At 48.9% G+C, this 26,417-nt stretch overlaps 1 protein-coding gene and 1 long non-coding RNA gene across 4 annotated transcripts; one reads left to right on the top strand and one right to left on the bottom strand.

Moving 5' to 3' along the window:
• Window positions 1–1,584: 1,584 nt before the first annotated feature.
• Window positions 1,585–3,766, top strand: LOC120703220. Of its 2 annotated transcripts, none has more exons than XR_005686842.1 (5): window positions 1,585–1,771; window positions 1,878–2,107; window positions 2,682–2,774; window positions 2,868–2,929; window positions 3,413–3,766. It is a non-coding gene; the product is annotated as an uncharacterized LOC120703220 (long non-coding RNA). The 2 variants fall into 2 exon arrangements; XR_005686836.1 differs by having other exon boundaries at window positions 1,586–1,771; window positions 1,875–2,107.
• Window positions 3,767–20,136: 16,370 nt separating this feature from the next.
• LOC120703208 (inositol polyphosphate multikinase IPK2-like) lies at window positions 20,137–26,189 on the bottom strand. 2 transcript variants are annotated; one of them, XM_039987224.1, is made up of 2 exons: window positions 24,778–26,189; window positions 20,137–20,545 (listed from the first exon to the last, which is right to left on the bottom strand). In XM_039987224.1, exon 1 carries the CDS (start codon window positions 25,788–25,790, stop codon window positions 24,816–24,818), a length of 975 nt encoding a protein of 324 aa, XP_039843158.1. In that variant the 5' UTR covers window positions 25,791–26,189; the 3' UTR covers window positions 20,137–20,545; window positions 24,778–24,815. The 2 variants fall into 2 exon arrangements, with proteins under 2 accessions (XP_039843158.1, XP_039843165.1); XM_039987231.1 differs by lacking the exon at window positions 20,137–20,545 and adding an exon at window positions 23,996–24,128.
• Between the last annotated feature and the right edge of the window lie 228 nt (window positions 26,190–26,417).

Genomic DNA, 26,417 nt, shown 5'->3' with positions numbered 1-26,417 from the left:
CACCTAACGTCCTCCTTGGACAGCCGCCGCCCTTCCTTGCCGCTTCTGCCGTCGCCTTCCTCCGCCGCTGGCCGTAGAAATAGCAGCACCAGCAGCCGCTTTCCCCTCCTCCTCGGAGGAACCTGGCGTTCCGATCGGCAGCTCTGTGTTGCCGCCGGATGGGTCCCTCTCGACGGATCTGCTCCGCGCTGCCTCCGTCCTCATCGGGCCCGCGTCACCTGAATACCTGATCTGGACCTCGCCGAGGATTTAGGTTTCGATGGGGACAAGCGGCGGCGGCGGCGGCGTCTCGACAATATATGAGGGCCGAGCGAGGCCAGGCGGTGTTGGACTCGGGTTAGGCTCGGGCTTCAACCGACGAGATGCGAAGTGACGTCAGGAGGTGTGTATCGCCCGGCCGTAAAGCTATCGAGAGATCCAACGACATCCTTGCCGCCGCCTCCGATCCCCGTGCCGGCCGTCCTCCTCGACCGGGCCTCCTCCTATGGCCTTGCATGTGCACTCGCCGCACGACCCCGCCCACGCCTCCCCCCACCCCACGACCCCCGCGCCATCGCCAGGTTCGTCTCCTGATCCGTGATCTTCTTATTCATTCGTCCGCCCTGAAGCCACCGCCACGTCATCTCCATTCAGCACCTGTCGCAGTGTCGCCTGCGTTGTGTGCTTCACATTCACAGCTCGCCAGCGCTGGACGCGGCTACAGGCCGGCGTGTCGGCGTGCGGCGGCCGCCAGCTCGCCGCCGCGGTGGCCGGCAATGCAGTAGTGTGCAGCGACGTCACCTCTGCAACAACGACGACGATAGCGGCAGCCTCGGGCCGAGGAAGCGCACGCGGGTGGGCAATGTGGCCGGCACGAGCTTGACCATGGACCTTCAAGGCCAGCACGCCCTGCTGCCGGTCGTGCCGCCGCTATTGGTGCCGCAGGCGTTCGCGGCCGCGGGGGACGCGCACAGCAGGGTGCTCTGCTCCGGCGCCGCGTCCACCCGGCCGGCCCCGCGCCGGAGTCCCAGGGCGAACTATCGCACCTCTACAGCAAGGGCGTCGAGATCGACGTGCTCGTGCGAATCGAGGTGCGCCGACCGATTTCTTCACATGGTTCTGCAGTGAACGCTGTTTCAATTCAGTTCCGTTCGGTCTCCAGTGCAGTGATACGGTGTCAGATGCCATTCTCGTGGCCGGCTTCTGCGCGGGCAAACCGAGCGGTTGCGGGCGGGGCTGCAGGAGTTGCGGCGCCGGCACTCGCGGATCATGGTGTCGGCGGCGGAACGCGCGGCGGCGCGGCGCCTTCGGGCGGTGGAGGCCGACCTGGGGCGCACGCTGGCGCGCAGCACGGAGCTGGACGAGAGGCTCCGGCAGAGGGTCGCGGAGGCGCAGGCATGGCAGGGCGTCGACAGGAGCCACGAGGGTGCCGCCGCGGGCCTCCGCCCCACGCTCGACAACCTCATGCAGTTAGCGTGTGCCGCCGAGGACGCCCGGTTGTACGCCTGCTAACGGGTTGGGGAGAAACAGGTTTTTTGGGGCGGGTTCCAAAATGGATTGTGTATAACCGGGTGAAAACAGGTCCTCTGAACTCACGGGTCAGGGTGGGTTGGGTTCACAAAAAAGCGGGTTTGGGGCGGGTTGGGCTCCCGTGCTCCCATCTCACGAGCGGAGCGGCTCCCTCACGCAAGCGGCGGCGCGAAGCTCATCCGCCGCCAGCTCGCTGCCGTCGTCATCGCGCCTCCGCTCCAGGCTCCAGCGTCGTCTCCTCCAACACCGGTAGCAGATCCAGGTGCTTTTCCTCCAGATCTGCTCCCCCATCTTCTCCTTCATGTTATCTCCTTCTCCTTCCCCTTCTCTTTCTGCTTCTTGATACGATGGTGGTGGTGGAGCAGTAGATCCATGGAGGGGGAGGCAGAGTAGGCCAACGGCGGCCTCCCCGAGTTCCCGTTCGTGGCCGGTCAAGCAAGCCGAGCAGCTAGCGACGAGCTCGGCCAATCGCCTGGACACTTGTCCCCTCCCGTTCCTGACCTGACCCGCAAATCAAACGGGGGTCCAGGCGGCATCGTCATCCCCAACCCCTAGCCCCTTCTCCCAGCGACCTTCGGCCTCCGCTGCGCTCCGGCTGGTAAGAGAGCTCGCTCCTCCTCTCCTTCCCCGTGCCGCCTCGCCACTTCTTTGCTTCCCGCCTGCTGTGCTCGTGGATCTTGGTTCTTGGTTGGTGAGGGTATATTTCGACTCTCTTCTGCAAACGATCCATATGCAAGCAGTTTGAACTGAACCTACCCATATGGTTCTTGCATATGGACTAAAGTTAGGAATGTGTTAGGTCACAAAAGAATGAGGGAAACACATGTGTTTTGTTTTCAGAAGAACGTCGAGGTGATCCCTTTTGGCTTTGGTTTACTCGGTCAGTTGTTCCATGAATTGCTGCATCTGGAATGACTTATTGTTCCCGATTAGATCCTGAACCTTCTTTAACCACGAGCACCAGATGTTTGAGAGTTGAAAATCTTGTTTCTTGCAATAATTCTGACAGAGAAACAAGTGAGGTGCCCCTCCAGATTAGGTACATTAGTGACAAAAACATTTAGATGTTGCCTCGCCTGATTGTGATCTTTAAATTTTAATAGATACCTGTTCTGTCTTATATGTGCAAAGATTGGCTTATTGCCTCGCCTCCTGATTATATGCTGCATCAGGAATGACTTATTGTTCCCGATTAGCTCGATGATTCCACAAACACTTGAAGCTCTAGTTTGCTGCAAAGATTGGCTTTATAAATACCAGTGAAGGTATAAGTCTTCTTATATGTGCTTCACTTTTTTCTAATCTGGAGCTTGTGCATTTTCTCAATTAATACCCCTTAGCCCTTGTACTCATGACAGGAATCTTTGATCTGCGAGGCATCCGTGTTGAAAATGGTGATCTCCAGTTCTTAAAGTTTGTGGTAAGTTCATAGCTATAGACTTAACTAAGCATCCCTGATTACCTTTTTTGCTGTTTAGACTATGGAGGTATGCATGCTTACTCTTCTGCATATAAGGCACATCAGTTCAGTGCCCAGAATTCTATGTGTGGTCTGAGGCATTAAACAATTATCTTTATTTTGTTGATTTTCTCTCGAGAGACGGTGTTCCTTAAACTTGATTTTGGATACATTTCTGCCATTGCCATGTCTGCATCTAACTTGAATCTACTAGATTGCATTTCTTTACTGATCATCATGCTCTCCAACCCACACATTTCTTTTCCTCTGAAAATCAGCACTGTACTTTCTGATACAATACATATGTCTTAGCATCTTTACCATAATCCCCTTTTTTCTCGTGTTACAAAATTTCTAGTATTATATATTTTTTTGTAGAACCTATCCAGTAGTATATCACTTTCCAGTACTGATATAATGCCATTTTGTTGCTGACCTTGGCAGATGCACCATTGGTAAGCCAAAGACTAATATAGCTGGGCGGGATTGTAGAAGCTCGTCAAGAAGTCAAAGCACTCAATAGAGTACAGTCGATCAAGCTGGCTGGGGATGGCGATTTGCTGAGAAGAAGCTGATGATCTAGGAAGCGATACAGAGGAGATGTCTTTTTCACTGGATTTCTGTGGCTGTACAAGCTCTAATTTTGCACCATTACATGTTCCTGAAACGATCTAACAGTCGCATGTGTGAGGCATGGCTCTGTGTATCTGAAATCATGATTGACCTTGCATATGCTGGGTTTGCTTTTGGAACATTGTCATTCTGAACCTGATAATCGATCTTCAGTGCGTTATTGTAGCAGCACCGCCCAAATTAAACCGGCTTAAGTGCGCTAACCATCATCTTAATACTTAATCAAGTTACTGTGCACTTAAAACGGTGTAATCTGACAGGCTGTCGGGTAAATCCCGATTAAACTACTGTACTCCAGGATCACAATTGCACTATTAGACCCGTACGAAGACGAGCACAGGTGATACTAGCATACAGAAATCTTCAAATTAATTTACAACACAGGTTTTACATAAAAGCTTTAAGTACAAACGACAGAGTTCAAAACACAGCGGAAGTTTAAGACCGAGTTCGAAATACAATACGATAACCACGACGACGATACAAGGTGAGCTCCACATCCTGCCCACCGATGTGATGCCAACCTACCCGATCTTCACGGGGAAGATGGGGCCCACTCAACGGTCCACCCAGGAGGAAGCGGTTGCCCAATCCAGGACGCACATACCTCCTCGAAGTCAGCGGGGACACAACCTGCTCAAAAGGGTTACAACAACAACCCTGAGTATACTAATACTCAGCAAGGCTTACCCGACTTTGGGTATACTTAGCCCATTATCTAGACATGCAAAGCTTTTTGGCTCTGGAGCTCTTTTGCTGAAAGGCTGCTAGAAGTGAATCCTTACTTTCGATATTTTAGCTCCATTTAGTACAGCGAGCATTAACTATATTCGCCTAAACATCTAGAGCACACATGGTGGATCAGATTATTCATCAGTAACTCACAATCCAACCTTTTCCATTCCGTTCTCATTCCATTTTCTTACTACGATGTGACAAAGTAACCAAGGCTCTCATATCTGCGAGTCACGGCGAATCAATCCGATTTAACCTTGCAAGGTGGACCTAACTCACACAACACCATGCGCGTCAACTGTTTCCATCATTACCACGACATCTGAACCACGCCTGCTAAAACCCAGGTGATGAGCCCCTCGCGGTGAACTCCCAGAGAACCCAGAGGCGGCATCCTATCCAACACCCGCCAACTCCCACGCCCAGCGTAGCAGGACGGAATTCAAATTACCATTGTAAAGCGGTACACTGCTTACCGGTTTCGACTACCTCCTACTTCCGGTATGTGGATAGTACTGTTCAATCCTCGATCAACACTTTCAACAATGGTACGGTCCTCAATCGACACAGGCGGAGATTTCTTTTCATCCATTCCATAATAATAATCCAACTTATTTCCGCCCGGTCTCCATTTCTTTTTACTCATCAACTCATTTCAAGCCATAACTAAGGAATCAAGATCCTAATCTCGCGAGTGACAGTAATCACTCGACTTTTACCGAGATCCTACTTAGCAAAGCATTGCTAACGATACCTGCACACTAGTATGGACTCACAAGTACCTAGGGAGAACATGCATACTAGGGTTTCATACAACTCCTAAAACTTAAATGCACAAATACTTAAATAAACATTGAATAATTAAATTATGGTTATGCTCCGGGGCTTGCCTTGCAGGTCAGCGGGGTTAACGAGGTCTTCTGGAGCGTGCTCAACAGCGTCCTCCTGCTGCTCTTCTGCTCGTGGCTCCTGGACCGGCTCAGCAACTAGCTCGTAGACAGCTTCGTTTGCGGTGTCTACATGTATGAAAAAGAATGCCATGCAACCGTTAAGACACTGTGCGATGCATGAGTGCTGGTGATGCAATGCATTTCAAAACGATGTAATGCAATGCGGTTCAGAAGTTCAACTCGTTTTAGCCTGAAGTGTTTCCTTCAAAACAACTATTAAACTTGCTTAGAGCCGCATGGATTAAAACAGGAGCCTGTTTTGCTGAGGTTACACACGCATGAAAAATAATAATTAACTAACAACATTTATATAAAGAAAAGAGCATAGCTAGGGGCAAATTATAAGCAAAACCCTAACTTGCATACATGATCTAGCAACAAAATTAACCAGCTCAACGTGAAAGCAGTAAAGCATGCCACCCAAATTTTTCCAACATTTATCGACGATCGAGAGTATTCATTTTAATCCTAGAAAAGAAATTAAACAACAATAGATCCACACACTTGCACATAGACCATGCACCTGAAACTTTTTCAGTGAACTACACATGCAAGAATTAAGCCACTGCAATTTTTTCATAATTTTTAGAGCAACAGAACAACCGGTAATAATTAAACTAGCTTAAACACAAACTGAATTTTCATTAGGGACAAACTGACATTTTACATGCACAAGTATTTTTCCTCTGAAGATATTGATTTTAGAAACCTAACAAAATTGGGTTTGTATTTTTAGGATTTTCCTGTGATTTATTATGCAATTAAGAATTATCAGCCGAATATATTTAAAAAAACAAAGAAACATTAAAGGGGGGGCGCTGACAGCCGGGCCCCACATGTAAGTGGGCGTCGGCCCAGCTGCCTCCCCCCTCCCCTGCTTCGCCCGCTCGGGCCAAGGTCGGCGCGCGGCCAGGCCGACCGCGGCGGCGCTGCCCCGCCGGCAGTGGCCGGCCGGCGGCGCGGCTGGGCCGAGCTGCGGCCAGGGCGGCCAGGGGGGGTGCGGGGCGCGCGCTGGACAAGGGCGCAGGGGTGCGTGGCGGCGGCGGCGGCGCACGCGGGCTGGAGCGACAGCGCGGTGTCGGCGGCGGTGTTCCTGCTGGCGCGGGGCAAGGCGGCGGCGGGAGTGGGCGGCGCGGGGTTCAGCACGGCCGGGTAGCCTCGAGGCGTGCGACGGAGGGGCGCGGCCCTGCACAGGGTGGCCCGACGGCGCGCGCAGTGGGGGCGGCGCGCGGTCACGGTGGCGCGGGGGCAAATCATCAACGGTGGCCGCGGAATCGAGGGTGGCATGGGGAAGCTCACCGAGGGCTTGTTTTGCACGAAGGAGGGCCGGAGGAGGGAGCTCGACGGAGAGGGCGAAGCTCCGGGACGAACGGCAATGGCGACGGCGGTCTGCGGCTCGATTCCGGCTGGGTGACGGTCCAATCGAGGTCGGGGAGGTGCTGCAGAGGTGCGGGGTGAGGTGAGGGAGACTCTGGCGCGAGGAAACGGGACGGGGTGGCGAGAGTTGGTCGGCGCAGAGCTCGGCGGCGGCTCGAGCTCGTCCTGGCTCCACGCAAGCACGAGGAAGGAGAAGGGGAGGAGGAATGGAGGATGGGTGTCGCGAACAGATAAGGAGGCGTCCGCGCGGCGTGCGAGGATCGCCGACGGCCGACGCGTGGAGTCACCGGCGTCGGTCGCGGTATGGGCGTCGGCGAGAACAGCAACGCACAAGAACGGCACAGTGAAATCATTTGAACCATTCTGACTCAAGTTTGACCCCCCCGAAACTCAAAATTTCATATAGAAACTTGGAATTTGACCAAAATAAAAGTTGTAGAGGAAAAGAAGATCTACAACTTTCGTTTTGGGCGAAAGTTGATTTGGAGCTCGGATCAAGGAGAAAAAACGTAGACGAACACAGCTAAAACAATGTTTAACGCGCGAACTCGGTTAATGCTAATGACGAACCTGAGTCCACGATTAGCTAGTTAACTCGTGATTAGCGAGCACAATTAAAACAGGGGTGTTACAGCCTTCCCACCTTAAAGGAATCTCGTCCCGAGATTCACGCACAAGGGAACAAATAAGCGAGAAGGTACAAAAGTGAAGTACCTGGATGAGCGTTTAAAAAGTCCGGATACTTGGATTTCAAAAATTCTTCCTTCTCCCAAGTCGCTTCATCTTCGGAGTGATTACTCCATTGAATTTTGTAGAATCGGTTGGTTGTGCGACGAGTAACTCGATCCTTGCGATCAATAATCTTGATAGGATGCTCTGGATAAGTGAGATCAGACTCTAATTGAATCGAGTCACTTTCAACAACTTCAGTCGGAACTCTAAGGCACTTTCTGAGTTGTGATTCATGAAAAATGTTATGAACGGCAGAAAGGTTTGCTGGAAGATCCAACCGATAAGCCACAGGACCGCATCTTTCCACAATTGGATACGGACCGATGTAGCGGGGAGCTAACTTCCCTTTTATTCCGAATCTTTGCACGCCTTTCCAAGGTGATACTTTTAAATAGACATGGTCACCGACTTTAAAGACGAGTGGATCCCTTCTTTTATCCGCATAGCTCTTCTGTCGAGACTGTGCAATCTTTATGTTGGCTTGGATAAGACGAACTTGTTCTTCGGCCTCTTGAACCATGTCGGGTCCAAAAATAGTTCTTTCCCCGGTTTCAGACCAATTGAGAGGTGTACGGCATCGACGACCATATAATGCTTCAAATGGTGCCATTTTGATGCTTTCTTGATAACTATTGTTATAAGAAAATTCAGCTAATAGCAAACATTGATCCCAATTCTGTGGATAGGTTAAGACGCAGGCACGGAGCATATCCTCCAAAATTTGATTTATCCTCTCGGTTTGGCCGTCTATCTGAGGGTGATATGCAGAGCTACGAATAAGATGGGTTCCCAAGCAAGCATGTAATTGCTCCCAAAAACGAGCAATGAATTGAGTTCCACGATCAGAAATGATGGTCTTTGGCACACCGTGCAAACAAAGTATGCGATTAATGTACAATTCCGCATAATGCTTGGTCAAGTATGTCGTCTTAACTGGGAGGAAATGTGCCGACTTGGTCAGTCTATCCACTACAACCCAAATAGAGTCGTAACCCTTTTGAGTTCGAGGTAAGCCGACGATGAAATCCATACTTATATCTTCCCATTTCCATTCTGGAATATTCAAGGGCTGGAGAGTTCCAGCTGGTCTGAGATGACTAGCCTTGACTCTCTGGCAGATATCACACTCTAAAACATATTTGGCTATTTCTCTTTTCATCCGAGTCCACCAAAATCGTTGTTTTAGGTCTTGGTACATCTTGTTGCTACCCGGATGGATTGATAACCGTGAAGTATGGGCTTCGTCAAGAATTTGTTTTCTGAGCTCAAAATTCTTAGGCACCACTAATCGGTTCTTGAACCATAACACATTCTCAGTATCCTGGTGGAAGCAATTCACTTTAGGATCTCCTTCTGATAGTCTTCTCTGAATTTCCTTCACCCCTTTATCTTGCTTTTGTGCCGTGATGATGAGATCAAGAAGAGTAGGAGTAAGCTCTAGATGGGCCAATGTGCCAGGTGGTACGATACTTAAGTTCAGCTTTTCCATTTCAAAGCAAAGGGATTCGCTTAATGGTATAGCTGAGATGCAATGACAATGAACTTTGCGACTTAGCGCATCGGCAACCACATTTGCCTTACCTGGATGATAATTTACTTTGAGGTCATAATCTTTAATCAACTCAAGCCATCTCCTTTGACGCATGTTCAAATCAGCTTGAGTGAAAAGATATTTGAGACTCTTGTGATCAGTATAGATGTTGCACAATGAACCTAAAAGATAGTGTCGCCAGATCTTCAGAGCATGGACCACAGCTGCTAATTCAAGATCATGAGTGGGATAGTTTTCTTCATGCCGCTTGAGTGATCGAGAAGCATAAGCAATCACTCGGTTCCCCTGCATCAAGACACAGCCAAGTCCTGTGCCCGAGGCATCACAGTAGACATCAAATGGTTTTGTAGTGTCCGGCTGGGCCAACATTGGAGCTGAAGTGAGAAGTGTTTTCAATTTCTGGAAAGCTTCTTCACAATGATTACTCCAATAGAACTTGACACCTTTCTTAAGAAGTTCAGTCATCGGCTTCGCAATTTTGGAGAATTCTGGGATGAACCGACGATAATAACCAGCTAACCCCAGAAAACTACGGATTTCATGAATAGAAGTTGGGGCTTCCCAATCTAGTACATCCTGTACTTTACTGGGATCAACGGAAATACCTTCAGCAGATATGACATGACCTAAAAATGGAACTTCCTTCAGCCAGAAGTCACACTTGCTGAATTTGACATATAGCTGGTGCTCTCTCAGACGCTGAAGTACGATGCGAAGATGATGAGCATGTTCTTCCTCATTCTTGGAGTAGATCAAGATATCATCAATGAAGACCACGACGAACTTATCTAACTCTGGCATGAATACTGAATTCATAAGGTACATGAAGTAAGCTGGAGCATTGGTTAATCCGAAAGACATCACCAAATACTCGTAGAGACCATAACGAGTAGAGAAAGCTATTTTTGGTATATCCACCGGTCTGATTTTGATTTGATGATAGCCGGATCGAATATCTATTTTTGAGAATATTTTCACTCCAGCTAATTGATCAAAAAGAATATCAATACGAGCAAGTGGATACTTGTTTTTGATAGTGACTGCATTCAGAGGTCGGTAATCCACACATAGCCTCAGCCCGTGATCTTTCTTCTTTACAAACAAAGCTGGGCAACCCCAAGGTGAGGTGCTCGGTCGAATAAAACATTTATCCAACAACTCTTGTAACTGAACTTTTAACTCAGCTAACTCACTCGGAGTCATTCTATATGGCCTTCGAGATATGGGTGCTGTGCCAGGCTGTAACTCAATAACAAACACAATATCCCGATCGGGAGGCATGCCTGGCAAGTCCTCCGGAAACACATCGGGGTATTCACAAACCACCGGAATTACTTCTAGAATTTTTCCCTCAAGATGGTATATGACAGTGGTTGGAATTTCGCGCTGGGAAAGATGAATATCCATAGAACCATACGTGGAAGAGTTGAACTGAATGATACGAGAAGAGGTATTGATGATAACGCCATGCTTCTTCATCCAATTCATTCCAAGTATGACATCTATCCCTTGACTTGGAAGGACAATGGGAGTGAGTGGAAAAATTTTCCCACCCAAGTTAAGGGGAACATTTCGAACTACTTGGCCAGCATTTAACCGGGTGCCAGGTGTCTGAATAATATAGGGTCTCTCTAGGCATGTTACTTGTAAGTGAAGTCGTGCCACACATGCTTCACTGATAAAAGTATGAGATCCTCCCGAATCAAATAACACAGTAACAGGGCAGTGATTAACGGAGAACATACCCGCCATCACTTGGGTGCCCTCCGGGACTTCCTCCAGAGCGGTGTAGTTCACGCGACCAGTCTTGGCAGGTACAATCTTCTTTTTCTGATCCTTCTAGCTGGAACCTTGACTCAGCGCAGGAGTCCTGTAATTATTCTGCCAAGGTGGCAGACGGCAGTCACGTGCAAAGTGCCCCAGGTTACCACAATTGTAACAGGGGTAGTTATTGGGGCGTGGAGCTTGTAGCATTAGGGGCCTCTGCTGCTGTGTCGGAAAACGGGGTGCCCACTGCTGCTGTTGTTGTGGTGGTCTAGCGACCCAACGGCCCTGCTGTGGAGGACGGTTTGAAGCCTGCTGATTCCCTGTCTGAACTAGCTTGTACCTCTGGGGTGCATTGCTGGAGGATCCAGCAGGTGCCTTTCTCTTCTTATCAGTCTTGTGTGCCAGCGTGGCATCTTCCTGAGTGATGGCCTTATTAACCAGCTCGGTAAAGTTGTTGCATGTGGTGAGAGCTAGCTTGTCCTGAAGCTTTGTTCTAAGTCCCCTCCTGAAGCAATCATGTTTCTTCTCATCAGTATCCACATGAAAACTGCCATACTGGGATAACTGATTGAAAGTCTGAGCATACTGGAGAACTGTGTTGTTCCCTTGCTTCAGGGCTAGGAACTCTGCCATCTTTCTCCTCATTAAGCTCGTAGGGATGTGGTGGGCTTTAAACGCCGCCACAAACTCATCCCAAGTGAGACGCGTATTGGCAGGAAGTAGAGCCTTGTGATTGACCCACCATATTTTTGCAGGTCCTCTCAGCTGTTGCGCTGCAAAGGCGGCTTTGTCCATTTCCGCGCAATTGAGGATGTTGAACTTATCCTCAATGGTGCGAATCCAAGCATCAGCCTCAAGGGGATCATCGGCCTTATGGAACAGAAGAGGGTGGGTGGCCAGAAAACCGACATAGTCAGTTTCTGCTGGTGGTGGCGGGGGAGCGTGTCGACCTCTGCCAACATTGGCTTGGGCTTGCACCAGTTGTCTTATCAACTCCGTCTGCTCATTGCGGTCAGCGATAAGAGCCGCAACAGCTTGAGCCAAAGAGGGAGGTGGTTGAGGTAGTGCTTCATGATTCTCATTGTCATGATTATCACCCATCTGCAAAAATAATCATTCCCCTGGTTAGCCATTTCGCTATCAGGACTAATTCATGCAAATAAAGAATGTGCATATATAATATGAACACACGGCATGAATCCCTCCCCTCACAATATGGTTCACCAAGGGAAGATAAAATGGCTTGCTTCGGTTGAAACCGCCTCAACAAGATTTCAATTACGAAGACAATCAAAACACAGCTCATCGGTGAAATTTCACACTACCGGCATTAACGAACTAAAACAGCAACCAGGAAGATCATTAACATAAGCAATTTACATTATGCAGTCACGCTGCTTGAGCTGAACAAGGTTCATTACATTACCAAGCCCTGCTACGGACAACAACTAACATTATAGAAGGGTTCATAAACGACCCGGCAACACACCACTATGAAAAGAGGGGTCTTGCACGACCCGGCTACACACCACACTAGCAAAGGGTTATCTTACATGACTCGAACTACTGAGCCACAAAAGAATTCTCAACCCAAGGTTAGCCTAGAGCACTATGTTGGTCATCCTACCCAACTATCCTACAGTTAGGCTACACGGCAAGGGGAGAATCAACACTATCCAGCTACGTCCTCACGGAGTCCCAGGTCCCGACTCGACTCCAGACACTCCCTCGATCTCCTCAGGGTCCTCCTCTTCTTCCTCTTCTTCTGGCTCCTCCTCAACTGCCTCAGCCTCCATGTCTGCTACTGCCTGCACCTGAGCCTGAACGTCCTCAATCAACTCATGGGCCTGCTGAAGCTGCCCCTCCAGGTGCTGCACCATCTGAATCCTATTCTCCAGCTCCTCCTGCAACTCCTGAATCCTTATCTTTCTAGCTCTGAACTTGGCCTTCAGGGTCTTGATCTTGTCCTGAGTACCAATCATGTGCTGCTCATGGAGGTGAGCCTCTCGAGCCTTGCTCCTGCATATCGCATTTTCCTCACGAAGCAGCTCGTACATGTTGATCAACGCTGAAGAGTAGCTGAACGAGAGGGTTGTCCTGATGTTGTAGAAGGGCATCATGTAGTTCATGTTGCGATTCACCCGATCTGCATAGGCCTGAGTGGTCTCATCCTTCAAAGGAAACACACTGTAGGGAGTATCTATCACCTCTGTATTATGCTTCTCCGAAAACTCCTCAATGGCCTTCCTAGCAGCAATCTCCCAGGAGTCTGCCAGCTTCCTACCATAGACAGTGAGCTGCCACGAGTCCCATTCCAAGCGAGCAGGGTAAGCAGGAATCTTCATGATCATCTGATAGCGCTCGGTGCCCAGCAAGCTAGACTCGTGTCCTGAGTACTGTGGGGGCTCAGTGTAGTCAAACGCCCTGAGCATCTGCCACAGCAGACGAGGAAAGTGGCCGGTGTGGAGGGCATTGGAGTGCGCCCAACCCTCAGTGTCCACGATCACGTGCGTGAAGCTAGCCATCTGTAAGAACACATAGCGCTAACGTATGCCACAATTTTCAAAAGTAACAGAATTAAATTTGGCAATGCAACATAAATAAATTTTTGAAGAACGCACAGTAAAAACATAGCGGTCCAAATAAATTTTTATGAAACGCAACCGTAAGTAACAAAACAATCAACAACTTGGTTATGAAAGATGCAAGATGCATGCACGTTCTAGCGTTTTCCTCACCCAAACAAATACCAAAATATGGTATACGAGGACAATCGGTGGCACAATTATGTACTCTCCCTATATATAGACTAGTCATTCCTACGATCAAGGATTTCGTAACGCGCTTAACGTGGTTAGTTTTCTGCAGAAGAACACAGAGTATATAACCACTTCTGGACCCTTCATGCCAGCACTCACGAACGGCCCCCATGTGTCCTACGCCACACGGGTAACGCATATGCAGTTTCCCACATATTCACACATACATTACCATCCACTATAGAGATGGCACCTAGACGTTCGACGCTGAATGGGCAGCGCTGCATATGTCATAACAACGTATTCACTTCCCGTACACTCGCCTTACGGGACATCCAAGGGTAGACGTGTCCCAAGGGTCACGGTCATGGCCAACCGCATGACAGGTTTACATCTCGTAACATTGCCTTACGAAATGACAGTGATCACAATCACACGGTATGAAATCCGCACTCCATATCAGGAGGCAGATAGCGACAGTCTCGTTTGAATTGAGCCTTATCACCTCCCCGTATGCTCATCATACGGGACCCCCGCACGTATGAAACATATGGGCTATTCTAAAGGACTACCAAGAATGCTTACCTTAGCGTAGGTGCGTCGTTACCGAAGTAATGTTTAACAAAAAGTAAAAGCTGGAAGTGCTAGAATAAAATAGATACCTAGATGCCACCTAACTTATGTAACATACTTAGGGCATACGAACTATCTAACAGTCGCATGTGTGAGGCATGGCTCTGTGTATCTGAAATCATGATTGACCTTGCATATGCTGGGTTTGCTTTTGGAACATTGTCATTCTGAACCTAATAATCGATCTTCAGTGTGTTATTGTAGCAGCACCGCCCAAATTAAACCGGCTTAAGTGCGCTAACCATCATCTTAATACTTAATCAAGTTACTGTGCACTTAAAACGGTGTAATCTGACAGGCTGTCGGGTAAATCCCGATTAAAGTACTGTACTCCAGGATCACAATTGCACTAGTAGACCCATACGAAGACGAGCACAGGTGATACTAGCATACAGAAATCTATAAATTAATTTACAACACAGGTTTTACATAAAAGCTTTAAGTACAAACGACAGAGTTCAAAACACAGCGGAAGTTTAAGACCGAGTTCGAAATACAATACGATAACCACGACGACGATACAAGGTGAGCTCCACATCCTGCCCACCGATGTGATGCCAACCTGCCCGATCTTCACGGGGAAGACGGGGCCCACTCGACGGTCCACCCAGGAGGAAGCAGTTGCCCAATCCAGGACGCACATACCTCCTCGAAGTCAGCGGGGACACAACCTGCTCAAAAGGGTTACAACAACAACCCTGAGTATATTAATACTCAGCAAGGCTTACCCGACTTTGGGTATACTTAGCCCATTACCTAGACATACGCGCGTCAACTGTTTCCATCATTACCACAACATCTGAACCACGCCTGCTAAAACCCAGGTGATGAGCCCCTCGCGGTGAACTCCCAGAGAACCCGGAGGCGGCATCCTATCCAACACCCGCCAACTCCCACGCCCAGCGTAGCAGGACGGAATTCAAATTACCGTTGTAAAGCGGTACACAGCTTACCGGTTTCAACTACCTCCTACTTCCGGTATGTGGTTAGTACTGTTCAATCCTCGATCAACATTGCCAACAACAGTACGATCCTCAATTGACACAAGCGGAGATTTCTTTTCATCCTTTCCATACCAATAATCCAACTTATTTCCGCCCGGTCTCCATTTCTTTTTACTCATCAACTCATTTCAAGCCATAACTAAGGAATCAAGATCCTAACTCGCGAGTGACAGTAATCACTCAACTTTTACCGAGATCCTACTTAGCAAAGTATTTCTAAGATACCTGCACACTAGTATGGACTCACAGGTACCTAGGGAGAACATGCATACTAGGGTTTCATACAACTCCTAAAACTTAAATGCACAAATACTTAAATAAACATTGAATAATTAAATTATGGTTATGCTCCGGGGCTTGCCTTGCAGGTCAGCAGGGTTAACGAGGTCTTCTGGAGCGTGCTCAACGGCGTCCTCCTGCTGCTCTTCTGTTCGTGGCTCCTGGACCGGCTCAGCAACTAGCTCGTAGATAGCTTCGTTTGCGGTGTCTACACGTATGAAAAAGAATGCCATGCAACCGTTAGGACACAGTGCGATGCATGAGTGCTGGTGATGCAATGCATTTCAAAACGATGTAATGCAATGCGGTTCAGAAGTTCAACTCGTTTTAGCCTGAAGTGTTTCCTTCAAAACAACTATTAAACTTGCTTAGAGCCGCATGGATTAAAACAGGAGCCTGTTTTGCTGAGGTTACACACGCATGAAAAATAATAATTAACTAACAACATTTATATAAAGAAAAGAGCATAGCTAGGGGCAAATTATAAGCAAAACCCTAACTTGCATACATGATCTAGCAACAAAATTAACCAGCTCAACGTGAAAACAGTAAAGCATGCCCCCCAAATTTTTCTAACATTTATCGACGATCGAGAGTATTCATTTTAATCCTAGAAAAGAAATTAAACAACAATAGATCCACACACTTGCACATATACCATGCACCTGAAACTTTTTCAGTGAACTACACATGCAAGAATTAAGCCACTGCAAATTTTTCATAATTTTTAGAGCAATAGAACAACCGGTAATAATTAAACTAGCTTAAACACAAACTGAATTTTCATTAGGGGCAAAAGTGACATTTTACATGCACAAGTATTTTTTCTATGAAGATATTGATTTTAGAAACCTAACAAAATTGGGTTTGTATTTTTAGGATTTTCCTGTGATTTATAATGCAATTAAGAATTATCAGCCAAATATATTTAAAAAAACAAAGAAACATTAAAAGGCGGGGCGCTGACAGCCGGGGCCCACATGTAAGTGGGCGCCGTCCCAGCTGCCTCCCCCCCCCCCTCCCCTGCTTCGCCCGCTCGGGCCAAGGCCGGCGCGCGGCCAGGCCGACCGCGGCGGCGCTGCCCCGCCGGCGGTGACCTGCCGGCGGCGCGGCTGGGCCGAGCTGCGGCCAGGGAGGTGCGGGGCGCGCGCTGGACAAGGGCGCAGGGGTGCGCGGCGTCGGCGTCGGCGCACGCGGGCTGGAGCGGCGGCGCGGAGTCGGCTGCGGCGTTCCTGCTGGCGCGGGGCAAGGCGGCAGCGGGAGTGGGCGGCGCGGGGTTCAGCACGGCCGGGTAGCCTCGGGGCACGTGATGGCGGCGCGCGCAGTGGGGGCGGCGTGTGGTCACGGTGGCGCGGCGGCAAATCAGAGACGGCGGCCGCGGAATCGAGTGGAAAAAAGGTCGAGGAGTAGGAGGGTGGCATGAGGAAGCTCACCGAGGGCTTGTTTTGCGCGAAGGAGGGCCGGAGGAGGGAGCTCGACGGAGAGGGCGAAGCTTCGGGACGAACGGCAATGGCGACGGCGGTTTGCGGCTCGATTCTGGCCGGGTGACGGTCCAATCGAGGTGGGGGAGGTGCTGCAGAGGTGCGGGGTGAGGTGAGGGAGACTCTGGCGCGAGGAAACGGGGCGGGGTGGCGAGAGTTGGTCGGCGCAGAGCTCGGCGGCGGCTCGAGCTCGTCCTGGCTCCGCGCAAGCGCGAGGAAGGAGAAGGGGAGGAGGAATGGAGGATGGGCGTCGCGAACGGATAAGGAGGCGTCCGCGCGGCGTGCGAGGATCGCCGACGGCCGACGCGTGGAGTCACCGGCGTCGGTCGCGGTATGGGCGTCGGTGAGAACAGCGACGCACAGGAACGGCATAATGAAATCATTTGAACCATTCTGACTCAAGTTTGACCCCCCTGAAACTCAAAATTTCATATAGAAACTTGGAATTTGACCAAAATAAAAGTTGTAGAGGAAAAGAAGATCTACAACTTTCGTTTTGGGCGAAAGTTGATTTGGAGCTCGGATCAAGGAGAAAAAACGTAGACGAACACGGCTAAAACAATATTTAACGCGCGAACTCGGTTAACGCTAATGACGAACCTGAGTCCACGATTAGCGAGTTAACTCGTGAATAGCGAGCACAATTAACACAGGGGTGTTACAGTTATGACCTGAACCTGAATAGTTCTGTCCGACCTCAGTTCAGTTCGCACTTCAAACTTCAGTGCGTAATGATTTGATCCGCCGGACGGTAGGCTGCAACAGCAGGTCCTGTTCACAGAATGGGAACAGGTGCGTAATGTTTCTGAGCAGGTTTAATCCACAACCACGGAATGGGTTGGGTGGGTTTTAGTCATTAACCATATGGGCAGGGTTGGGGTGGGCGATTAAATATTTGGGTGGGGGCGGGGTGGGTGGTGGGCGATTAAATATTTGGGTGGGGGCGGGGTGGGTGAAGCTGTGCTGTGACACAATGGGTAGGGGCGGGAGTGGGGTGGGTTTATACCCATTAGCAGGCTACCCGGTCGCGCTGCTTCGAGCAGGAGCAGGGCGGCGCCGAGCGAGGGCGCCGTGCAGGTCGGGCGGCGCGGCGGACGCGCGCGTGCAGCTGCTGCCGTGCCAGCACCTGTGCGGCTGTGCTGTGCCTGTGCGGCGGGTGCGAGGCGGCCGCGGAGGCGTGCGTGTGCGCGGTCGCCAAGAACGCCTCGCTCCACGTCCTGCTCGCCTGACGGCTAGATTGGCTTCCCGAAAGCATGCGAGCAAGCCAAGCGAGGCATCGGCTCGCATCATTGATCTTGAATCTGCAGGCCGCTGATGACGCGATGGGACCTGGGAGAGGTGCGTATTTTTAGTGATTGAGTGGGGGTAGAGTGTGGGTTGTGTGCGGTTGAATTACACGTCAAACGGCCGGGACATCGATGATGATGGGGTTCGTGGCACAATCCCGGCCGGCCGGCCGGCCGGGACCATGACGCCCAATTGCCCGTCCATCTCTGACGGTAAAAAGCTGGGTCAGCTAAGTCAGGAGAGAGCACGGCCTGCGTTCGCTGCCAAAGCGGTTTTCGAACACGAGCCGTTCCGGACCGAATCAAACACGGTGAGCTCGGACCAAACTGCGCGCGCGTAGCACGGTGGCCGGTGGCGATAGCAACGACGGCCAATCCGCGATACCCCGACCTGATGATCCATGGCCGCCGGCCGGAGTTGTTTGACCGCCGCGACCCATCACCCCGGCCGAATCGCCGCGCTCGTTGGGACCCCGTGTTTGACTTCTATTGCGGCCTTGCTCAGGCAGTCGGGCGAAGCGTATCGATCGTACTCGTACGGGGGAGTGTGACCTGCTCGTCGTGCACCGAGACGACGCGCCGCCCACAAGTCGACCATCTCGTTTTTCCCCCCCTGCCATGACCGTGACCGTGACCGTGATCGGAACACAGTACAGGATGAAATAATGTCTCGGCCGGAGCGTTGCATTGGGTTGGATGGATCCGTCGGTCGTTTTCCAGCGAGGGAGTGCCGTGCCGGGGCTATTCGAGTCTGGCCGTGCAAGGGTCCGGCCTGCCGTATGAGTCCTATGAAAGGGCTCAATGGTTGTAGCTCTACTATCTGGCGTTCACACGCTCCTGCCAACTAGCGCAGGTGCCTTGAAAACGGCCGTGGTTTCCCCGTGCAGTACAACCATGCGCGCGCCCGGCAGCATGCTGACTGTCAGTCAGCCTGGGTGGCCCAACGGACTGAAGGCTGTGGGCCTGCCCGCCCAGAGAAAGCCTGCTGTGGTGGTATGGGCTATATGGGCCAGCCACGAATTACGGCCCTTCCAAGATATCCGTCGCCAGCCCGACCTTGTGAAAAAAAAGGGTAAGATTATATAGTTAGATAATACATCATAATCGATAGATACTAATCCAAATTAAACTGGTTGATTATATAGTTATATAGTAAGGCATACAGATTTTTCTTTCATGCCCTTCAACGGCAGCCGGAATGTAGCCGCGTAGGCGCGGTACCATTGATGTCTATCTCCCTGGCACGATTACTCCTACTGTGTGGCACACAGCTGTGCCGGCCTGTCCGCTCTTCAGTCTTCACCGGCAGGTGGTCGATCCCATCGCCCCAACGAACTCGTGAACCCGTGTCCCTGTCACCTATCCAAATTCTATCGAGCATCAACAACAACAAGGGACATTGCTGGCCGTGGCAGTAGGGTCGTCGCCAAGGTTACGAACCAGGAGCTAGCTAGGAGGAATCGAGGCGACAACTCTTATGCAGAAACAGAACAAAATGTAGCAGTAGCAGCCTAGCAGGGCTCGCGAGACGGCTATCCCGACCCTGAAAGCAACCCTCCAAAAGCCGCGACGTCGCAGCACCGGATCCATGTGCGAGGGTTCAGCCGTTCAGGCGAGCAACCAGCCCAACTACTACCTGCTCGGTGCTCGCACTACGCGCCCGGGCGGCAGGCGCATTCTGACACTCTCCATCATTTCCTCTGATGGAGGGTCCATGTGCAAGTGGTACTTCTTTCTTTTTTTGGAAAAAAGAACGGTGGTATTGAGGCTGACATGTGGACCTGCTCCGCGGTAGAGCTGAACCGGGGCCCACCAGTCACTACATTTCATACACTGTATTGAGAATCATGATGTAAAAAGAGTCAAAATGTAACTGGACAGCAGCAATGCAGACGGGACTACCACCCTAGTAGCATCAAACGGAGTATCAAGTAATTGTTAACCACCCACCTGATCAAGAAAGCGTGACAGCGGATAGGATTTTTTAAGCGCAGCGTGCTTAGCTCGTGGGTGGCAGTAGGTCAGAGAGATCTCGGAACAGAGAACGCAAATAGCTACTCAAAGGCTGGCACTGCCCCGTCACGTGCATGCAATCTTCGCCTCAGAGAAACCAAACAACAAGATATGCTAGGGCAGGGACAGGCACGGCAAGATGTTTTTTGGATCAGAACGCCTGCATTGCACGCGTCTCAGTGTTCACCAGGAGAGTGGTGACCTCTAGGTTTTCTTTATGCAATCAGATCCAACGTATTCGATCCCCAGAGTATTTCAGAAGATTAGGTACAGGTTGCCGTATGTTTGCAGCGAAGGCCAACCGGGCTGAGCTGAGGAGTCTCGCATTTCCACAACCAGCAGCTCGGAGGTTTCCTTTTCGAACAAAACTTTACGCCTGCAAAGACAAACAACATTACTTGTATGTCAAATAGTGATAAATAAAATGATAAAAAAATGAACAAAAATAATGATGCAATGTTCTACTTATCAATCATGAGCAAATAGGAGCAATAAGGAACAAATGTTCTGCTTATGACTCTTTGCAGGGTCTGGTCTAAAATTAGCTAAGCAAAATGATAATTGATTGAGACTCATAAACCAGTTACAGTCAAGGATGCAGATAAATATAACATCCTACAAAGGCACATCTGTGCTGTCAAACACCCAGAGTGTGACTAAATAATTCTGAACACAAAGTTGCTATCACAGTCACAAAGTCACACAACTTACTTCAAGTAACTGAGATCGTGCAGGGAAAATATCACAAGGACAAAAATTCGGGAATTTCCTGGATTTGCCGCTGACATTTGGGTGGCAAATCCTGAAACACCAACAAATAAACCTTCCACTGGTTGTTTATAACATTATCACGATCCGTCACTAGTACCATCCCTCACATTTCAAAGGAGGACACTAAATGCAGTGCCCAAGAAAAATTGCTTAACACCGCAATCAGACAATATAGCATAAATCTAATTCAGGCTTCTGTTTAGAATCCTGTTGTCCTTAATAAGGGCAAAGACTTGCTTGCTGCTTCTGTTTCTTCTTGCTTTGTTATACATCAATACTGTCTCACAAGACCTCATGTCCCAAATGTACATTTACCTAATTACTGTGGGATTTCTTATCCAACTTAGCTTTATCTTTGTAAATAAATCAACTAAGAAGTCCAATCAATTATAATGAGTGCAGAACCACTGCATTCACCAGAGGTTACATTTGACAATTGTATTTATTAGGAACATAGTCGTTAGCATCACGAAGAAGCAAAATCAAAGAAAATAACATCAATTTTAATGCAAAATGCTACTGGAACAATCTAACATGTAAGCATTATACAGTAACTATTAATGCTACAGCAACTTCCACATATCAGGATTGCTATATACTTCCATGATGGTGAGAAAAGCACTGTACACTAATATCTAGCAACAGCAAGGTAAGTGCAGTACTTAAGAGACCTACAGAATGAATAAAAAAACCTTCTGAAAAATAATTATTTTCATTACCCTAGTGCAAAGTAGTGACATACTTGTCCTTTTCCATTACCAAGATACAATGAGAATAATAGGATTTACTGGATTTTTTTTAACAAAAGGATAGAGTATCAGTGATAGAAATCATTAAAAAACTATTACTTTCCATAACCTTGTATATAGAAGCTGATGTACTGGTCCTCTGCTATCCTTATCTCCTTAAAATAAGAAAAAGTAGGATCTACGCAATTGCCGGAATAAAGATTATGAAATTCACACCAATGGTATGTTCAACATGGAATTGATCATGAGAAGTGTGCCAGAAAAAGTAGGAGTTATTTGACTAGAACATAAATGCAATTTACTTCAGTCCATATCAGTAGGCATATAGCCACTGAGGTCAACATCAAGATATTCTTTAGAGATTAGACATCTTATCCTTCTTATTGAGTAAGCACGAATGATTCGAGCATTAGATGTGCAACATAGCAAGATTGAAACCGTTGTATTTTTGCCTTAATGGGAAACCTCGTTACTCACGGCTTCTATTCATTGTACAACATAGACACCAAAATTCAAAGGGTCAAATCTATCACCAACATTAAAAATACAAAAAAAAGTTTTAAGAATCAATTAACAATTTGGAGGCTGTGTAACAATATATTCCAATTCCAAGACTCTGATTCCCTATACCTGAATAATATTCATGTTACACATACGACTCAATAATCAAGTAAAGAAAAAAGGTATTCAGAACAAATGTCTTCATTTGTGAATAGTGTGTTCTTATCATCTTTACCTTTCTATAGTTGCTGGAGTCTGGAGATGCCTAAAGCTACCACAATCTTCCACTAAAATCTCCAGACGCATAATCAATTATTTCTTTTGGCATCCTAGCTTTTGTTCAAGTGACAATATTATAATCACTCATATAGAATATAGAGCATCATTTGATGGTCAGTGACATCATAAAAACCTTTCCATTTGCTTTTGTTGGAGAAGTAATTTGTTTTCTTGAGCAAAAGTCAAATTGGTTTTGGCTACTAAAGTGTATGGACTAATCAAGAGCTGGCAGTAGCTGCTGCTATTGTCTAGAGGCATCTTAGGTGTAGTTGTAACCAGCTACTGCTGGGCTGTTCTTGAGCTGTTCTATTGCTGTATTTGAGGTGTAAACAGCACTGTAGCTAGGTCGGTTACTGTATCAACCGACCTAAACTGCTATATAAAGAGGGTAGTACCTCCATGTATATGTAACCTTTGAGTTGAATGAAATAGCAATACTAGTTTGCAAGAAACTCTCTGGTTCCTCTCCTTTGTTATCCTTGCTTTCCAAGTTAGTTAGGGCCAACAATTGGTATCAGAGCCATGGTGAAATATGGAGAAGCAAGCTCATCAGCAAAGGAGAGCTCCTTCTCATTGCAGTACCCATTGCTCACAAGGAGCAACTATACTGCATGGGCTATCAAGATGAAGGTCTATCTAAAGGCACAAGGCGTGTGGGGGGCTATCAAGTCAGAGAAGGAGGTTGATGAAAGCCAAGATCAGATGGCCCTAGCAGCCATCTATCAAGGTATCCCAGAAGAGACGCTCTTGCTGATAGCAGAGAAGGAGACTGCTAAGGAAGCATGGACTATGCTCAAAACCATGCACATGGGTGTTGAGCGTGTCATAGAGGCAAAGGTGCAGACCTTGAAGACCGAACTTGATGTCCTGCAAATGAAAGATGGGGAGTCGATTGATGATTTTGCTATGAAGCTGGCATCAATCGTGAGCAAGATTCGTGCTTTGGGTGAGAAGATTGAAGAGGCCTATGTCGTCAAAAAGCTTCTTCGAGTTGTGCCCAAAAGGTTTCTGCAGGTTGTTTCCACCATTGAGCAGTTTGGTGATTTCAAGACCATGACCGTGGAAGAAGTCATCGGACACCTCAAGGCGTATGAAGAACGGATCTGCACATATGCTAATAATGAGGGGGAGCATCTCTTGTTGACTCGAGCTGAATGGAGAGCCAAGGAAGCAAAGACTAGTGGACGCAGTAGGAAGTTTGACAAGAAAAGAGTGAAGTGTTTTAGATGCAAGAATTTTGGTCATTATTCTTATGACTGTCCCTCAGAGAAGAAAGAGAAGGCATATGTGTCAGAGAAGCAAGAAGATGAAGACAACGAGACAGCTAACTCATGGCTGAGGCTTGTTTGCTATGAATATGGGTTGAGGATGCTGACTGGGGTGTCGATCAGTTGAATTCTCCATCCCAAGAAACTCTAGGATGTCGATTAGTTAGTTCTCCATCCTGAGAGGGTGTATGTCTAGGATGCTGATTAGATGTGTTCTCCATCCTAAGACAGGAATTTCAAGGCGTCGATTAGTTGTGTTCTCCGTCTTGAAAAAATTCAGGGTGTTGATTAGTTGTGTTCTCCATCCTGATAAGTAAATGTCATGATGTTGATTAGTGTATGTTCTCCATCATGAGGAAGTCCAGGGTGTTGATTAGGTGAGTTCTCCATCCTGAGACAAGTTGAAGATGAGTTCAGCTGGATCCTAAGTTTCAGTCCCAGTCCAAGATTGCAGGTGCAACAAAGCTAGGACTGTGTGAAGTGAAGATTCAGAAATGCCAGGAAAACAAATTAAGAGGGAGATTGTTGGAGAAGTAATTTGTTTTCTTGAGCAAAAGTCAAATTGGTTTTGGCTACTAAAGTGTATGGACTAATCAAGAGCTGGCAGTAGCTGCTGCTATTGTCTAGAGGTATCTTAGGTGTAGCTGTAACCAGCTACTGCTGGGCTGTTCTTGAGCTGTTCTATTGCTGTATTTGAGGTGTAAACAGCACTGTAGCTAGGTCGGTTCTGTAGCAACCGACCTAAACTGCTATATAGAGAGGGTAGTACCTCCATGTATATGTAACCTTTGAGTTGAATGAAATAGCAATACTAGTTTGCAAGAAACTCTCTGGTTCCTCTCCTTTGTTATCCTTGCTTTCCAAGTTAGTTAGGGCCAACAGCTTTATCTCCTCCTCCCATCGCAAGACAATAACTAACCCATGAAACAATTTCCCTTTCTACTTTACATCCTTGAACCTATATATACTATCATCATCCATGTAAAGCAGCAAATCTAACAAACAGAAGGAACAATTAACATATATAGGGTGAGCCTTACCTTTGTCATCAACTCCCATATGCCAAGATCTCCGCCTGTTAAGGAGCCAATGGCGGCGTCTCAGGAGCCTCCGAAACAATGTCAGAAATGAACTTAATCAGCGAGCAGAGCCCGCCCAGGAAGTTGTGATCGATCACCCCATCACCCTCAGCGACATGAGCAAAGTCCACCAGCTTCACCCTCACCCCGCCCCCAACTCCGGTGGCTGACACTGCATTGGCATCGTAGCCCAGAAGAATCGAGGCCGAGTAGAAGTGGAACAGAGTCTGCTCCTCGAACCACGCCTTGAGCTCGCGCAGCTGCGACAAGACTCCACCTTCCCCGCCGTACACCGCCGCGGCGAGCGCGCAGTCCGCCCCCTCGCCGGGAGCGGACGACACGTAGCGCCGGAGCACGCGGCGGACGCCGGCGGTGTCCAGCTCCTTGAGCTCCTGGCGCTCCGGGCGCCACACGGCGCCCCCGGGGGCGACGACCCGGACGCCGGAGACGCGGAAGCCGAGGAGGACGCTGGTGGTCCCGCGGTCCTTGGCGAGGCACTTGGCGACGTAGGGCTCCGGCGAGCTCGGCGGCCACGTGATGGCACCGATCTTGATGTCGGCGACGGAGGGCGCCCGGAGGCCCGCGAGGAGGTCGTCGAGGACGAGGTGCGGGTGCGGGTCCCTGGGGCGCGCCTGGGTGGGGAGGAGGCGCGTGCCGTGGAACCGCGGGAAGAAGGCGTCCCGGATGCGGGGCGGGACGGCGGCGTGGGCGGAGAAGGCCTCGTAGAAGGCGCGCTCGTGCTCCCCGCGGTCCCCGGCCTGGAGCGGCTTGTAGAAGAGACCGGAACCGTCGACGAGCGGGCCCAGCTTGTCGGCGGAGGCGCGGTGGCCGGCGACCTGGTGCTCCGGCGGGCGGAGGTCGGACATGGTGGGGGCGGGAGGGGGCGGCGGGTGGTGGCGGTGGTGGAAGGAGCGGAGGTGTCGTGGGCTCACGACGCCGCGGAAATTAAAGAGATCTGGGGATCTCGAGATCATCGACGGCCTCTCTTTGGCTTGCTAGTGGCGAGATTGAAGTGTCCTTTTCGCTGCAACCTGCAAGTAGACCGGCGGCGCTACACCTTGGGCTGGCTGGGTTGTGGATTGTGGCCTCAAAGGGAGAATTGTCCATTTCCAGTGTAAAGTGTGACTCATCGTGCAGTCATCTTGCCGTGCCACCTCAGTGCCAGTGGCCATATTCATAGGGTGTTACTAAAACAGAATTTATCCGTAGTGTTGTCAGACATAATTTCGTTCACACAGTGCCCGTGCACATAGTTTGTAGCATACGGCCGGAAAAGGCTAAGACCTTGTTTGTTTGCGGGTTCTTTTTTTAAGTCTTTGTCACATCAAAAGGAATTTTATTATTTTAGAGTATCAAATAAAATCTGTTTATAATTTTTTTGACAGCCGAGTGCTAATTCGTGTGACAAATTTAACGAGTATAATTAATCCATAATTTGGTACATTTATGCTACAGTAATCATACGCTAATCATGGATTAATATATCACATTAGATTCTTCTCGCAGTTTAGCTCCAGGATTCTGCAGTTAGTTTTATAATAAAACTTTATTTAATACTTTTAAATATTAAGATTCTCTTTGGTGCGACATGGACTAAAGTT

The sequence above is a fragment of the Panicum virgatum genome, chromosome 1K (genome assembly GCF_016808335.1).
Source record: "Panicum virgatum strain AP13 chromosome 1K, P.virgatum_v5, whole genome shotgun sequence".
NCBI lineage: Eukaryota > Viridiplantae > Streptophyta > Magnoliopsida > Poales > Poaceae > Panicum > Panicum virgatum.
This window is presented reverse-complemented; position numbering and strand designations above follow the sequence as displayed.